The sequence below is a fragment of the Callithrix jacchus genome, chromosome 19 (genome assembly GCF_049354715.1).
Source record: "Callithrix jacchus isolate 240 chromosome 19, calJac240_pri, whole genome shotgun sequence".
Lineage (NCBI taxonomy): Eukaryota > Metazoa > Chordata > Mammalia > Primates > Cebidae > Callithrix > Callithrix jacchus.
This window is the reverse complement of record NC_133520.1, coordinates 6881237-6898812: the sequence shown is the minus strand read 5'-3', so window position 1 is coordinate 6898812 and position 17576 is coordinate 6881237. Positions and strand designations below refer to the sequence as shown.

The following is a 17576-nucleotide window of genomic DNA, read 5'->3' as shown; positions in this document are numbered from 1 at the left end:
CTTGGGTAAGTAATCAGTTTCCATGTCTATAAAATGGGATGGTTGGATCAAATACTTGATAACATCTCCCACAATTCTGTGACACCATGTTTCCCTGAAAAATTTCCTTCCTTTCTTTTCAAATTCAACATAGCGTAAGTAACTGCTCACTGTGCAGTGGACTATAATTCTGCGGTTTTTCAACATTTCGAAAGTTATCGTGGGGTTGTTTTGGTTCAGAAAACTCACCTTGCCATGTAAATGTGCGAACTTATGAAAAATAAAGTTAATCTGTTTGAATTTATTTTAAGCTTTCTTAGAATTATTTTTATATTTCACACTAAAAAATGCTCAGATTTTTCAATTTTGTTCTCCATTCACTAATTCGATCACCTTGATCACCCATGTCCCCCTCCCTTCCCCTCTCACTGGAGGGCCTGAAATGTCTGGGGTGAGGTGACTGCTGTGGTTTGAATATGTCCCCCAAAGTTCCAATTAAGTACTGGAAACTTAATTGCCACTGTATCGGTACTTAAATATGGGACATTTAAGATGTGATTAGGCCATGAGGGCTCCACCCTCAAGAGTGGAGTAAGGCCATAATCACATGGCCATTCCATGGAGTGGGTCCTGATAAAAAGGATGAACGCTTAGCCCCCATTTTCTCTCCCTCTCTTGCACACTTGCTCATCATGTGATGCCTTCCACTCTGAGATGACGCTTGCCAGGTGTCGGCGCCCTGCTCCTATACTTCCCAGCTTCCAGAACCATAAGCCAAATAAACTTTGGTTCTTCATAAATGACCCAGCCTCAGGGATTCTGTTTTAGCAGCATGCAATGAACTTAGACAGTGACTAAACCTTATACTTAACATCTGAGAGCACAGCCACATACGTCAACTGTGTGCAGCTGGGTGCTCTGTCGGAAGACAGATTCTGCCTCTATGCATGCTGCTTCTAAAGCAGGATTCCAAGGGGTCCATCCTGCTGTCCTTCAAATGTGTTCATTATTATTCTCCCCATGGCCTGTCTTTGCCACACCCTCAGGTTACCTGAGCCAAATTTGTAGGCTTAGACTGTAGAAGGGAAGAACAGAGATAAGAAAGATTAGGAAAGGAGAGGAGAGATACTAAGTAGTAAATGGTATGATAGGATCTGTTCACTTATCCCTGAGAATTACCCTTCCCAAAGGGCAATAACCACCTACTAGAGATTCTTTCTTCACATACTTGTAGGAAAAGAAATCGAAAGTTTTCATTATAACCCACACTAATAGGACAGATGATGAACATAAAGATAAACAATCAGATACCTTTGGGCATTAGTCTTCAGGATGCGCTCATCACACTCTTCACAGACTCTTTCTTGCTCATGATACCTAACTTTGTACCTGCTTTTCTTTAGCTTTACTCATCTACTTCCTACTCTAGAAAGTGGGTTTATTAATTTACTCAGAAGCAGGAAATATCATCCTTTTCTCCACAGGCTACTAAGAGAATGAATTCTAACATTCCAGGCATCAAAGCCCACGAAGCAGACGTATATCAGAGCTACACCCAGGACCCACTCTGCACCAGCTGAGTGACTCTGGGCAGGTGCCTGAACCTCTCCAAGTTTCAGTCCCTCATATGTAAATTGAAATGTGATCATGAGACATAACACTTTTAGCACAGCGTCTGGTGTAGAAGAAATACCTTATATTTGTTAGAGAGAATTATCACCATTTTCAAAAGTTTGTTCTGATCCATTTGTCATTTTTTTAAAAACTGTCATGACCAAAATGTAAAGTTTCCAATAGCTGGAATAGAATTTGAGGCAAGGTTACTGGGAAGCTAGTTCCACTTGAAGTACACAGAATAGGCTACTCATCTTAGCACTGGAATTTTATTTGAGGATATACAAGAAAAATGGGGAAAGGGAGATGGCATGGTAACTAAGGCACCGCAGAAGTAAAGCACAACTAAAGCCACCATAAGGAATGAGATAATACAGCTCACTTGCAAATAGATATGGCCAGCCTCAATAGAACATGGGCTTTGAAATCAAAAGAACTGGATTTCAATTCTTATCCTCTCACTCACTAGTTAATAACAAGGGAGAAAATATTTAATCTGTTCCTCAGATTCCTTAGCTATAAAAGCCGGGATATAAAATGACGTTCACAGAGCTTCTCTGAGAACTAAATAAGACGCATATATGACAGCCCAATGCCCAGCATCTAGAAAGCATTCAATAGCTTTTAATTGTTTTTTCTTCCAAACTATCTGGAAAATAATTTTCTAATTTCAGGGATGACAGGTTGGTCAGAGCCAGAGTAGTTATATGTGCTGGCAGATTAACATATCACCTCATGAGAACCGTAAGACCCATTCCTTTAAAGTCTTATGAAAACATAGCATTTTAATAAGAATAAAAAATAAAAGAAAAAACAGAAAATGTCCCCTGTCTCTTCAGGGAAGGCCGTCTTAGAAGTTTGTGGCTAGTCTTATTATTGTAAGATGGGAATAGAAACACTACAACGATTGAAGGAAATGACTCAGTCTTAAATCCTGGAGCCCAGAACTCAGGTCTGGGAGTTGGGAGATGCATTGCTGTCACCCTGAGACCCTCTATCCTCATGTGATTCTTGTCTGTCTACTCCCTTGCCCCCCCTTTTTCTCCTTTCAATTTGTTTTTTGCTTCTCTCTTGCCAGTAGCAGCAGCTGGTAATATTTAGCTCAATAGTAGTGAAGCTCAGGGCTGTGATACAAAGAATGTGAGATTATTTCTTCCATAAAATAAATATAAGATATAAGTGATGCTCTGACACAAAATGGTGACTGCCTCCTTGCCTCAGGACACAAAATAAGATCAGTCGAGTTCACATTAGAACAGGAGAGGTTTAAGCTCCTCAGTGGGAGGACAGGCCCGATGCTACCCTCTGATCAGGCAGTTTAATCTGTTTACTCGGTATGAGCAATGGACAGCAGATGCCTGACAGTGGTCCTATCTGAAGTGGTAAGGCAAGGAAGCAAAACCTCTCTGTGAAGCACTCAGGAAGAGCTGCGCTTTGTGTTGTTTTCTACGAAATTCAGGTCAGGGGGCCAGGGTTGGGGGCAGTAGCATGAGTAGGCCTTTACCACACATAAAACATGAAGGGCAATGCAGATAATCTGATGCATCCACAAATCCTTTTCTTCTGTAAGTGATTCTCTGCTTTGCCAGACGCAGAGCCTGGGTTAACAGTCTTTATCTTGCATGAAAGTACTAGGCCTGCATAACTCATTTTCTTATCCAAAAACTTGTGCTCAACTTTCCTTTTAAGTTACATATAAAATATGGATCTTGCTTGAGTGAGGGGCCAGAATGAAAAAAAAAATTACATATACCTATATCTCTCTATATATATCTATATGTAAACTCCAACTTTTAAGTAATAGTAGATAATGTATACATAACCTAAAAAAAAAAAGCTGATGCCAACATTTCACTCTTGGGTTATGGATGAAAACGTCTAAAGAATTGAAGCCTTCATCATTAAAAGATTATGTCAATTTTGATATAAAATGTATATTTTTAAATCTTTCATAATAAAATTCAGGCTACAGGTTGTACTCATTTTCTTCCCCTATTTTTTTCTGAATTAGTATGATTATACCCGTGAATATAGAGTCTACAGTATATATAATAGAAACATAACCAATGAAAATTTGTTGAAGAGGGATTCAAATCCTCCTTGAAGGGTATTTAGGGGAAATAATGCAGGCTTTGATATCTTAGAGACATGTTTTCATCCCACCCCTGTCCCTTATACTGGTTTTTAATTGTACTTCCAAACATTTTTTTTAAAGCAGGCCAAAAACCTTGTCTCTGAAGTACTGTTTACAATGCTTGTTTGCTGAGCACATCCTCGTTCCATAGAGAGCATGCAGGGGAAATAAACAAAGCCCTTATTCCTATAAGCAACATGTACAAAATTAATAAAATCCAAATTACAAAGTTTCACTCTCCCACACAGAGAAGACCTGTCAGCCCTGAGTTTTCGAGGCAGAGAGGGCATATATATTTCTTTTTTCATTAAAAACCAATGGATCATTTCTTTTCACATCAAGGCATTGGAAAGAAATTCTATTGGCCTGTGATGTATTTAGAAAAGGCCAGGCTATTTCTTAAAAGAGAAAAGAAAAAAAAAAAGTACAAACGTGCTTCACAGGGGGAAAAAATTTCCTGAAGATGAAACACTCCCCAAATAAGCTTGTGTGGCAGAAGAGGATGAAGAATACAAACAGTAACACGATTTTAAGATGGAAAGGATCTGGAAGACTGGTCTCATCCATATATGTTCTCTTTCTAGCATTTGGATGATAAGCATTGTGATGCAGATTCCTCAGCCTGCTGATTAGCACCTAGCACACGAGAGACATTCAGCAATGTTTATTGAACAAATAAAGAATCTCCTCTATCTGTAAGTGTGTATAGCCATGGAGACCACCTACCAAAAAGTTCCTAGAAGCCTAAGATGGTTGGGCTTCTTTGATACCTGTTTTGATGGCTATTAAAGAGCCTAAAGCACGAGGTTCACTAGATGTGGAGATTAAATCAGCATTAATGTTTGGTCCATATTCTAATATCCAGGTACACAGACCATGAACTGCTGCTTTCGAAAGTCCTCAGACTTTGGTCTTTTTAGTTCTGAACTAAAATCTCAAAATTCAAGAAAAAAGGCATCAGTGCTCACAAATGTTAATTAGCTTGTATTTTATGGTATGTATTAGATTCTGTTGTTATTAAAAAATAATACATACATCAATGTATTGATATCTATTGGATATCAACTTGGCAAGACCTACTTTAACATTAAGGACCAAGTCTCTAAAATTAATCATGCATGTGACCTTGGACAAAGTCATAAACCACTCCAGGCCCCTTTTCTGTAGTGGCATAATGAGAAGACTGGACTAGATCAATGCTTCTCAAACTTTGCTGCATGCTAGAATCACCTCTGGAGCCTTAAAAAATCTTGATGTGCAAACTGCATCCCAGACCAATTTAATTAGGCTCTCTGGACACAGGAATTGAGCATCATAGGTTATAAATCACCTTCAGGTGATACCAATGAACAGCCTGCAGTGAAAACTACTGGATTAGGGACCTTCTAAAGTTTCTTGCTATCCTCAAAGCTGGGATTCTTTGGTTCAAAAAAGGTGAGATGACCTCTCCTGGAACTAGAATTTCTCTCCTTAGTATGTAGTGTATCTTTTTCAACCAACTTGGATTAAATCGCCTAAGCACTCCAATATAACACACGTTTATGCCCAAACTGCTCTTCAGTAATGCTGGAGCACGGAGGCTCTGGCTTCTGATAACGCAGGGTTGAAGGAACCAGATACAAAGCTCCCACCCAGTCCCTGTGGGTGTATGCACCAGGAGTATGTGACAGAAAGTTTTCCTGCTTCTGTTATTTGATCGGACCTCCAGATGGGTTTGCCCAAAGGACCAAGTAGAAGAATGTACATATTCGCCATTCACCATTCTCCTTTCTCCTATTCACACATGTTTTGAAAACAAAATTAGGCAAACTGCTTTACCTATTCGGGTTCCTTCCCCTGCTTTGCTTTTTTCTGATCTGAAATCATTATCTATTATTGCCAGGAGAGGAGTTTCTTGAACTTGTCCTTGACAAGCCAGATGATTATGTTAACTGTTCTGAATTGGTAAGGGCAAGCGTGTTCATATTTAACATGTTCTCATAGTGCTGTGCTTAGAATGACTTGCTCATCCTCATCACCACCCCTCATGCTCCCCTCCTACCCGCCGCAATGTAAGAGGTTCTAAGATTAGGGCATCAGAGTAGGACAGCAGGGTCCAGAGGCTTGATTTATTAAGAGCCAGGTACTTTATATCACCTCATTTCATCCTAGGCTGCTGAAGCGTCCCTGTTTTATAATGAAGAAAACCTGGCCTCTGAGAGATCCTGTGAGTTGCCTAAAGGCACACAGTTGGTCAGTGGAAAGCCTGGATTTGAACCCAGGTGTAAGTGAGCAAAGTTTCACTCTGCTGAGCACATCATGAACGAGGAACAGATGAAGCAAGAACGTGGATGGGAGAGAGTTCATTTCTATTATCTGTTCACCTACATTTAAATTAGGAAGCAGGAGAGTGTACCCAAAAGCTCAGAGAGAGGACAGCCAAGACTAGAAGTTCAGCAGTTCAGAAAGAAATTTCACGACCTCCTAAAAGACAGGAGCCGGCCACTCAACTCCGTCCTTTCCCCTTCACACTTCAACTCGTCACAACCCCAGGCTTAGGAACCAGCTCGCCGCTCCTTCCATCTACCTTTTTATAGTCAGACCTCAATCCTTATTCCAAAAATAAATCCTCCTAAGATGATGAGAGGCAACAAAAAGCAAAGATAAAAAGTTTTCACTTGTATTGTTTTGTTATGGGACATTAGCTGGACAGAATTATTATCATGTTTTTACAAATTTCCCTAAAACAAATAATTTGGGATATACCCAAATTACTCCAGCTTCTTGGCCCAATATGTTTTTGCAATTACTTGGCAGTCCAACTCCATGCTACTTAAATTAGTTAACAGTCACTAAGTTATTTTTAGACCATAGCAACACTCTCTCTCTCTCTCTCTCTCTCTCTCTCTCTCTTTCTCTCTCTCTCGCGCTCTCTGTCTCTACTATACATAGCTTGTTATCTGTACTCCCTAGGAGCAAAATTTGCCTTTATACTGTCACTATCATTTCTTTTCAATCAACATCAACAATAACATACTACTATATTTATGGAATGCTTACCATGTATGTGTGGAAAGTTCTGAACACTTTACACACACTAATTCTTTTATTTCAGAAACTAACACTTTGAGACAGCTATTGTTATATCCTCTTTTTGTGAATGAGGTAACTAAGGAACTGAGGGATTAAGCAACTTGCCCAAGGGCACATACCTAGTAAAAGGGGAGCCAAGACTAGAAGTCAAGCTGACTAGATCCAAAATTCTGTCTTCATTTCTCCATCATTTGCTACAAGGCTGAAGTTTTGCATTTTAGCCTTGAATGTTAACCAGAGGCTCAGAATAACAATAGCAAGTTTGTGAATGTAGATATGTCTTTATTTCAGGTATCTTTTTAAAAATCCTCATAACATCTCTGAGAGCCAAGGGGAGACTTTTATTCCCTTCCCCACTCCATCCCCCAAAACAGGGAAGAAATAGAATATTTTTCACAGGGTCTCTGATTTCTGAGCCTAGCCACTCACTTTCTCATAGAACTCTACATTGCCAACAAGGTTATATTTCTGAATCCTTTTCCACTAGGAAAAATGTGCAATCTATGGTGCTCAATTCCCAGGAGGGATGACGTTTTATACTATAAATGCCTAACTCCCTGCATGATCAAATCCTCCCCATGGATCATCCTCTTAAACCATTTCCCTCTTCTTCTCCCGTTCCCCAGTAAAGGCCTTTGGTACAGAACAGGGCTATAAAGAGTGTAGCAGTTGGTCAGTCTTTGTTTTACAACGGCATTGAGCAAGTACAGGCATCGGTCTGACCTATCAGGGAGGAAGGGGAGACACAGACCCCAAGGAGGCACCTGAAGCCATCCCACTCTCAGGGAGGGAAGCTCCTCAGCAGACCTGACTGCCAGTCAGTCACAGAGGGATTTCAAGTTGAAAAGCACTTAAAAATGGGTACATGACACTGAAGTATTTAGGAGAAAAATGTTGTTCATGTTATACTATACTATACAGTATTTCCAGCTATATTAACTTGAAGCATTACGTTTAAACATTAAACATACTTAAATACATTAAAATGTTATCTATAGTATATTTTTAAATATTTCAACAGAAAGGATAAAGCAAATAGGAAAAATATAATTGTTTAATCTGGTTGATAGGGATATGGGTGTTGATTACACACTTTTCTGCTTTTCTATATGCTTGAAGATGCTCATAACATTTTTAAAGGCATATACTATCTTTACGAAGAGGGGACAGTAGACTATCTTTTCCTACCCAGGTAAATGATTAATTATTTCCCTGGACCCAGCTTTGCTGAAAAGAAAAGAAGCCCCAAGAACTTCATAGCAAAAACGGTAGCTCTCATTATGAATGGTCTAGAATTGCTCAGCTTTCTTATTCAGTTTGACTAGAAACAAAGTTTTAGTTGATTAAAAATCAACTTTGTGTAAAACAGATTATAATTCTTTCAAAGACCTCATAATCCCTAAATACTTATTCATTTGGATCATTTTCACCAAGTTAAAGAGAAGCACAGGTTATTCTTCAGAAGATGAGATTAAAATGCAGATTCTAACATAGGTCACAATAGGGAGGGCACTGTAAATTAGAACAGTAACTTAATCCCAGGGGCTGCCATGCCTCTGATCGGTTTCTTCCCAACCTGACACAGCATTACTAAAATGGCAAGTTAGCAGCCGCTCTACTCGACAGACAGCACCAAAAATGGAGAGCATGGCATGGAGACAAAGGGACAAGAAGCTTGGATAGGGAGGGTAGCAACCAGTGTTTACAAACATAAACCATAGCATCAGATGGGGCAGCCGTAAATTACCCAAGATTGTACTGAAATCTCTGAAAATAAATTAACAAGCCCTTAAGAGTTTCCTCCTTATGTTCTAACCATGCCCCCCAAACCAACTTCCCTGCAAAAATTACTCATTCCAAAATGGTACCACTACCACTCTTGCTGAAATACAATCTTATCACCAAGGAAGAGGATTACTCAAATAAATCTGAGAGGAGAAGCCAGACCAGAATGATCTGCTTGATCCACTCAAGAACCTAGGAGAAGTCTGCTGGTCACGCCTTTGGGGAGTGCCCACCCCGTCCTTCATCACAATGGAGCTCTGGTATTCATCTCTGATTTACCAAGTTGAAAGGATAATGAAGAATATTCTAATATTGACCCATTCCTTTCCCTTCTTTTCCATCTTGGTCCCAATTTTAGGCCATTCTCCCAAAAATACCAAAATGACAATGACAATTATAAAGTAGATTACAGATCCTTTCACTCCTGAACTACATATTTTCAACCAAAATTCCCAGATATTTGAAGAAAAGGCCCCAAAAGCTACAAATAATCTAACCTCTACCACCAGAGCGTCTTCCAAGTCGACCGCCGCCGTGTCTCACCAACTTGAAAATGACGAGGCCTCGCGGTGGCTGCCCAGGGCACCCAGTGGTGAGGTCAGCAGTGTGTCCGGCCCCGCCCCACTGAGGCAGTCTTACTCTCTGACATTGAGGAACAAGCCCAGGCTGTCTGAATTCTCAGCTGCATCCAGAGCAAAGGGAGAGCGGCACCCCACTTTCACCAGTTGCACCCAGGAAATTCACTTCTCAGTGACTGACGGGTCACCCCTATACACAACTCCACTCTCTGCAAATTAGACAGTAGGGTCTGCGACTGCTCCTAGTCACCCCCATGTTCAGGTCTAGGGGCATCTTGACCTGGGTTTTTTCCTCTCCACAGATCATGGGGACACAAAAGCCTTGCTTTTTATCTTGAATCTCTGTTCTGTATGAGAAAAAAGGAGATTATCAAGATCATTGGCTATCCTCCTCTTTGCTCCCCAAGACAAACTATTAAAAATGGGAAATTTCTAGGTGGGACTTTCTCATTAGGCTAGACAATAGCAGGGTTAGGGAATCACTCAAAGTCAAACAAGAATACAGAAACAAAATACAGAGCTACACAGAAGAAATCTGAACATATCTGTGACCCCAAGAAAACCCACCACCACCACCAATACCAGGAAATGCCTAGGCACTTCTGGAACTCTCTGCATACAATTCCATGATGTTCTCCTTCCCAGCAAAGCCCGCCAGACCTAAGGAGAAATGTGCCTTTGTGGTAGTGGAGCTGCATGAGGGCTAGCTTGAGGGGAGTGGATGGTGGGAAGAGGAGATTGTGTCAGTGGAATTCAGAACTATATTTCCCAGAATGCTGCTTAACAAAAGTCAGAATGCCTCACTGGGAAGACAAGAAGGAGAATGGCAGAGCTGTCCCATAGAGACAAAATAACTAGCTTGCTCACCCATATGGCCTATTGCAATTTAAATATGCAATGTGTTCAAACTCAGCAACACCCTTGGTCAACACACTTTAGGAGGCTGGTTGGAGATGTAACCCAGAAAATGTGTACCTTGGCTCAAAACACAAAATGAGACAAGAAAGAAGATGACTATCTCTCACTACCATCCCCAGGTAAAAGATGCCAAATGAAAGTGATGTGCAGTGCCCCAAAGGACTGTATCTGAGGGCAAAGAGGAGCAATTAGGCTGGGCACAGGATGCAGGCTACTTTGAAAGTTAAGGCAACACTCTATGGATGGTGCTCCAAGAAGAGTGGGTGAGTAATTCCTTCTGCTGGAGCTCTGTTCCGCTAATCTCAGAGTTATTCTGCATTCAGTATACTGGGGCACATGACACATTACTCCATCTTGGGAGGAGCCATGATGCCAACCGTTGTCAGGTGAGGCCAGAAAGAACAATGGGTCAGGGAGCATTTCATAGAAATGTCTCTGTTCCCTTGGAGACTTGGCAGAGGAATGGATGTAGTTGGTGAACTTACACTTTTTATGGGGCCTTAGAATAAGCTCTGCCCTTCTTCAAGGTCACTTTATAAACCACATAAAAGTCAAGCTGGTCAGAAAGGTGAGAAAGAAGAAGAGTTTCCCACAAAAAGAACTGGTACCTGTAGGTTTACTTGTAGTTCACCATAGTTGTTCCTTCCTCTGCTCCATCAACTGTGGTTAAGTCTGAGAGACAATAACTTTCCAACTAGTGATTGATTGGAATAGAGCTAGCAGACCAGGCATGACTTGAGATATCATCCGGTGGGATCAAGCCCCCTTTAGAAAGATGAGAAAACAGTCCCAGAGAGGTGAAATGACTTGCACAATGAGAATTAGAAGCCGAATTAAGGGTAGAACCCAGATCTTCTGGCTTCCAGTTCAGCGCTGCTGAGTTTTTCTTACTAAACCAATATAATAAAGAGCATAGCAGGGAAGACAAGAATAAAGTCTATTTTGGTCTTTGGTAGCCAGGGTAAGGAGAATGCTGTCACTTCTGTGAGAAAACCCAAAGTGAACCCAACTAATCAGGACCGTGCTTGGGAAGGGAACAGGGGCATTACCTTTCAACACCAGAGGTTCTTTGCCTTCTCTCTTCAGGGACTCGAGGACTATGTGAAGTGGCTGGGAGGGCATCACTCGGCTCGGCTCATTGGTATTCTCATCATAGACTATAATTTCTTTGGAAAAGATCCTCTTGAAAGAGTCCTTGCCTTCCCTACAGGAAATCAAGTCTAGGACAGTGATCTTGCCCTGCTGCAGTCTCCGCCGGCTGATCTTATCGGCACAGTTAATGTGGACAGCTCCTTGGATGTGACTCTTGTTGTACTCCATGAAGGGCCTGCAGTCAATGATGACAGGACCCTGACTTGGCAGGTGACTCTTGCTGCCTTTGGTCATCTTCTTTGCCAAGTCATTGGGGTAGATTATTTTGATGCTGGCTAGCTGTTTGGGGGTCCCTGACACAGGGCTGCCCACCCCACCTGATGGACTTAAAGAGCCTGTATTCTCATTATTGTTGACCATCTGGTTAGCAGGGCAGGTGGTAGAGGTTCCGATGGCAGTGGTGGTGGTGCCAGCGGCGATGGCTTGGGTTTGGGCCTGATTGTCCTTGTCGTAGGTTGCCACAGTGCAGCAGCTGGCACTGCTGCATCCACAATTCAGAGAGCGGGCAGAGCCGCTGGATGAGGGCATATACGTCAGATTCGCAGCCTTGAGGGACACAACGGTGGTGGCGATGACAGGAGGGTGGCTGTTACTGCCTGGGGCGGCAGAGCCAAGGTAGCTAGAGTCTAAACAAAGGTTGAGATCCTGAGGTCGGACGGGCCTAGATAGTGCCACTACTACCCTGTCGTCTAAAGGAGACGGAGGCATGAGGAGGCTGAAAACTGGCAATTCAAGAAGAACTCAAGACAGTCTGTAAAGAAGGGGAAGGGGAAAAGAAAGAATAAAGTCACGTGACACAAAAGGCAGTCTCATCCAATCCCTAGGAAAAGCCGTTGTATCCTGCTGAGCAAAGTTGTCCTAGTTGCCCTTTATCATACCACTGTCAAAACTTGAAACTCATTTTTATGTATTCAAAGAGGATGCAAATCCGAGGGCCCCAATCTATTTGGTTGCTAAGTCTAAGGTTAAATTTGGATGTAATGCTGTAAATGTTAATGAACAACCTTTCCTGGACCTACATAAAAGTTCAGCTGTAGAGAAGGTAAAAGCACAAATAATTAGAAAAGCTGAAGACAGAAGGGAAGATTCTTAAGAGGCGTCTATTCTGAACCTCAGCTCTTGGGAAGAAGTACACTACAAACATCTGAGAAAGACCCATTTGTCCACCCTTGCATGTTTGCCATTATTTAATTCCCTCACTTGCTTCAAAGGCAAAGGGATAATCAAGAGCACTGGCGTGGCTGACAGAAATGTACAGCAGCTAAATATACATCAGGGTGGATGTCAACTTTCTGCAAATCAAATAAAAGGATCCCCTTAAGTGAATCTCCTTAACCTGGAGCTATTTTTGCCTTCCATTCTATTGAGGTCCTTTGAAAAGCACAACATAGTCATTTTAAAACCTCACATATTTTCCTTTGGCCTCTTATGAATTAATCTGCATTTCCCTTTTTTGACTACTAACTAGTGTCCCAAAACGAAATCTTAAGCCATGAAGCCAGATCTGGAAACACCAACCCCAGCAAATCCATCACGCTTTGCTCCCCCACCTACCCCCACCTACCCCCACCCTCACTCCTGCCTGGAAAGGACAACTTGGGCTCTTCTCCCCTCTTCATCTTTCCGGCTGGCACAGACTGTGCATCCTAGAGCTTCTCTCAATGGGAGGCAGACACGTTGTATAAGGTTTCAATTCCATACAGATAGATATCCCCCCTTAAAGAGTACTGATGCCATAAAGAGGGCTTCCCAATTAGCCTGTGCCCGTTGAAAGGGGCAGTGAATTGTTGCCCATGGGATCTATCTCTGATTTCAAAGAGTGTCTGCAAAAAGACAGCTCCTTCCTCCTGTAGGCAGAGGGACACTCTACGACCCGGGCTTGCTAACTCTTCTTCTATTAGGCATACACACAGCAAAGACAGCAAACATCATGCAAGAGCCACTCACCTAAACGAACTTTAAGAGCTATCTGGAAAAATGCCATCTAGCATTTGTCTACACACGACCGTCCCATTCTCTGACATAGAACCAAAGTGTCACAGACGGAATCCACACTCACGCGCGCACACGGGGGCACGCACCCATCACGTCGGCAGATCTCCACCGACTCAGGTTTCTCTCACCCACCTTTGGATGGGAGCGAAGGATCCAACCCCCTCCCTCCCTTGCGTAGTATTTTTTCTGAAGAGCGAGTACTATTCCAGAAGCTATAACTGTTTCCAGGCTGGACCAAGCAGCGAAAGTCTTCGCTATTGTGTTACCTGGTAGGGCACGTCCAGGATCAACAGCCCATTTCTTTTGAGAGAGAAGCATAAGCGTGTTCACAGAGACACACGCTGGGACCCCCACTTTCACACAGAGTGCGCGGCACACACACACACACACACACACACACCCCGAGTGTATAGAGATCTGCATCCCTGCAGCATAGGGTCGGGCGTATATATCGCCTGTGAAACCAACCAGTCTGGCTCAGAAAAATCTCCCAGAGAAATACTGAGCTATCCCCTCTCCCTTCCACCACTGGAGAGAAAATTAAGTGGTAAGAGAAGCCTTCTTCCCCACTCCTGGAGCACTTAACATCCCCCAGCTCCCCCTTCGCTCCTCGGCACACAGCGCGCTAATGAGCCCCGGGCATTTAAAACTGCAGCAAAGCATCCCAACAAACCTCATTTTTTCTTCGCCCAAAATCCAAGTAGACTGCAGAGAGAGTAAACGCACAGAGCAGCAGGAGCCAACAGCCGGAACCTTATAACCCTACCTGCTGTGGCTCCTCCGTCAGCATCGCCTCTCTATATTTCTGTCTCTCTCACATACACACACACTCACACTCACACACACACACACACACGCACTGCCTTACACTCCTCCACTTCCAGTCCCGGGCTCTCAGGAGTAGTGGCGGTGACTTCCAACTTACTTCATAAATAAGTGTAGCCCTCCACCATCTGGCGCTCGGCTTCAGCTATGGACTCGCACATTCAGCCCCCATTCACTTGGCTTCATTGATCTCCAGCAGCAACATAGTTACTTTCTCTTTTGCTACACTGTAAATGTAAGGTTCCGAGGGGGCGGGCCCGCCGCCGACCGACGGCGCGTTGGACCAATAAAAGTCCGGGGAAAGCCGACCGCTACCTCACAGAGCCCTTCGGCCAATGGGCAGCCTAGGGGGCGGGGAAGAAGGCGTGGCCTCGTCTCCTTAAGGAGGGCTTATCCGACGCGGCTCTGGGTCCTCTGTGTTATAACACGGGCGGTGATGTCATTGGCAACCAATCAAAAACTTAAAAGAGCCAGCCGGGGCCGCGCGGAGCAGCTGCTCTCTATTTACATGTAAACCGAACCGGCAGGATGCAGTTAACCCTTTACCCGGCTGCAGCGCCCGCGGGCTGGACGAGCCGCTCGGCTAAAGCTGGCTCCTCCCCCTGGACGGGATCCTCCAACGCTCCCTCCCCGGGGACAAACCACGCTCTCTGCTTTTCCTCCTTGCTATGGACGGATGATCCAAAGTGTCGGAGTAACTTTCTAAAGGAAAGACACTGCGATCACCGCCCCTAGTGGGAAAGCCGGGTTCTCCCCGAGTCGCTCGAGGTGACTTGACAAACCCTAACCCAGGATTCGCGGACCTCGCCGGGTCGTCGTGAGCGCGCAGCCAGGGCGACGCTTCTGCTCCCACGCGCGGAGGGCCCGAGTTCTGCAGCCGGCGGTCCCGGACAGGGAGGCCCTTCAGCCTCGGCGCGTCCGCCTCCCGCCCGCCCGCCCGCAGAGGTCGCTGCCCCTCCGGCTGCCCCTCCGGCCTCCCCGGCTTGACCGCCGCGCGCCGCCCTCCCGCACACCTACTTCGGCGCGCAGGTCACGCTCCTGCCGTCCCCAGGCTTTTCCTCCCCGGGCTCGACCCGGAGCACTAAGGCTGCGCCACTGAGGGCTGCTCGGAGGAAGAGGCCTGAGTCGACGTCCGAGGCGACGAGGGACGCGCCGGGAGCAGCGGTGCGGAGGCCAATCCCCCGGCCGGGCGTCCCGGGTCCGCCACGCGCCCGCCGCGCCTCCGGGGCTTGGTCCCAGCCGGCCGCCGCCCCCTTTCCCGCCTGGAGCGCTGGGTCCCCGCGCCGTGCCAGCCGCTCGCAGCCCACCCGCCCCACAGGCCTCGGGCGCCACCCCTCCGTCCCGCAGAGCCCCTGCCGAGCCCAGGACGGCCAGCCTAAGCTGGCATCAAACAGCCGGATCCGAGAGCAAATAGCCAGATTGAACGGGGTGAGAGCAGCGTGGAGGAGGCGACGCCGCGGCTCCCGCCTCCCCTGACTTTGGTCCGCCCGAGGTAGCGGGAGAGCTGGCCTCAGCGCACGTCCCGGGGGGACAGTGGGGGCGGGGCAGGCCGCCCCGGGCCGGGTCTGGAAAATACTCCTATCGGGGAAGCTGCAGGAAAGTTGCCCGGGGATACAAAAAGAAGTGGAGATGAACAAGCCCAAAGGAACTGTGGAGAGTCTTCATCCAGAACCCTAACGAAATCCAGCTTTTTCTTCTATCTGAGAGGAAGGGATAAAAAGTGAAATAATTGTGATGGAATAGTACACTATGAGCGCCAGGGAATGTTAGCCTATCACTTTTCTCCCTTACCTGATTGGTTGGGGTTTGGAGGTCTACTTCAGACTCCAGGCCTAATAGTATTCTAAGTAGCAGGGGCATATTCATGTAACTGTTTTCAGGGCAGATCTGAAATCAGGAGGTGTCAGACCATAGCTAGCGGGTCAGCTATGCTCAATGAGCTGTGAAGAGAAATCCCCTTGGGCACCTCCACTTATATAGAGGCACATACCGTGCAGTCCAGCTTTTCACACTGGCGTTACAACCGGCGTCACGTGCGTCTGATAGTCTTACATAGGAGAGGGTTTTGTGTAACCTCTGTCGACAAAAAGACTGAAACTCTGTAAAATATTTGAAGAGACTTATTCTGAGCCAAATAGGAGTGACCACAGCCTGTGACACAGCTCTCAGGAGGTCCTAAGAACATGTGTCCAAGGTGGTTGGGGTGCAGCTTGGTTTTATACATTTTAGGGGGGCATAAGACATCAATTAAATACATTTAAGAAATACATTGGTTTGGTCCAGAAAGGCTGAAGGACTCCAACGCGGGGGTGGGTTTTCAGGCTATAGGAAATTTTTAACATTTTCTGGTTAACAATTGGTTGAGTTTGCCTAAAGAGATCAAAGAAAGGAATATCTAGGTTAAGAGGCTGTGGAGCCTGATGTTTTATTAAGCAGATGAAGCCTCTAGGTAGCAGGCTTCAGGGAGAATAGGTCTCAAATTTCTTAACAGATTTAAAGTCTACGTTGATATGTAATGAGGCGTGTGGGAACCTCACTTCCCCTCATGGCCTGAACCAGTCTTTCAGGATAAATTTTATAAGAGCCCTGGCTGAGAAATTAGTTCATTCAGATGGTTGGGGGTGGGGGTGGGGCTTAGAATTTCATTTTTGGTTTACACCTTTCTCCATTCTTACACACACACATTCACCTCCTTGATAATAGCAGAGTGCTTAGGGCACACCGTTTGCTTCTTAAATATTTGAGGATCAACGGGTTATAGTCAGAAAACTTGGGTTCTGGGTAATTTCTATACCAATCAGAAAAGAATGTCCCAGAGGTTCTATCCTTGATCTATCTGGAGCTGGAAGGCTGCAAGCTTGCTTTTCCCTAAACATAGACAATTACTGGAAAAGTTTTCATTTACTCAGAGTTTGTGAGTTGTAAGTTCTAATTCTGACTCTGTTATATCTGTTCATACAGTCTCTGTCTTCATTTATTTATCCGCAAAATGGTAATACCCCAACACAGAAGAAAAAGGGAATTCATTCAAGTGCTCAGGGGGAAAAATCCCCTGCTGATAAAAGGCATTCAGTGGGAAAAAACATTAATTTACTTGCTTTAGAAAATAAGGTGCCTATCTTTAAAGATACTTATGATCTATAAATGATGAATTCATTGCTAACACCTCAATATCTAAGCCCAAAGTATAGATTTATACAATTGCAGAAGAGTCCTTAACAGCTTTTCCCACAAGGCCCCCCAAAAAGAAAAGTAATTTCAAGAAGAAATGTAACTCTTGTAATGGGATGATTGTTTTATTACTGTTTCAAACCAGTAGATTATTATAATTTAGTTGACTAAGTATCTAAGCCATCCAAGCTGAAACATTGGGAAAGATGGCAAAATTCCTTATCATTTATCAAACCTGAGACACAGAACAATTACCAGATTGTAAATAAAGCAATGTTATAGTTATTTTTTAAATTAGGCACCTCTAAGCTTATATTCAAGTCATAGAGTGGTGAAAAAAATCAGATTATAGA

General features: G+C 44.3%; 1 protein-coding gene across 2 annotated transcripts in view; it reads right to left on the bottom strand.

The window, feature by feature from the left end:
* The window catches only part of DUSP10 (dual specificity phosphatase 10), a 40065-nt gene extending 25804 nt beyond the window's left edge, over positions 1 to 14261 (bottom strand). The window contains exons 1-2 of one of the 2 annotated variants that reach the window (XM_002760491.8): positions 14153 to 14261; positions 11130 to 11983 (exon numbers count right to left, since the gene is read on the bottom strand). In XM_002760491.8, the coding sequence (XP_002760537.1) occupies positions 11130 to 11940 (811 nt within the window). In that variant the 5' untranslated portion in view covers positions 11941 to 11983; positions 14153 to 14261. Of the gene's footprint in view, positions 1 to 11129; positions 11984 to 13179; positions 13343 to 14152 lie in introns of those variants that run through there. The other variant, XM_035280489.3, reaches the window with a different exon arrangement.
* Between the last annotated feature and the right edge of the window lie 3315 nt (positions 14262 to 17576).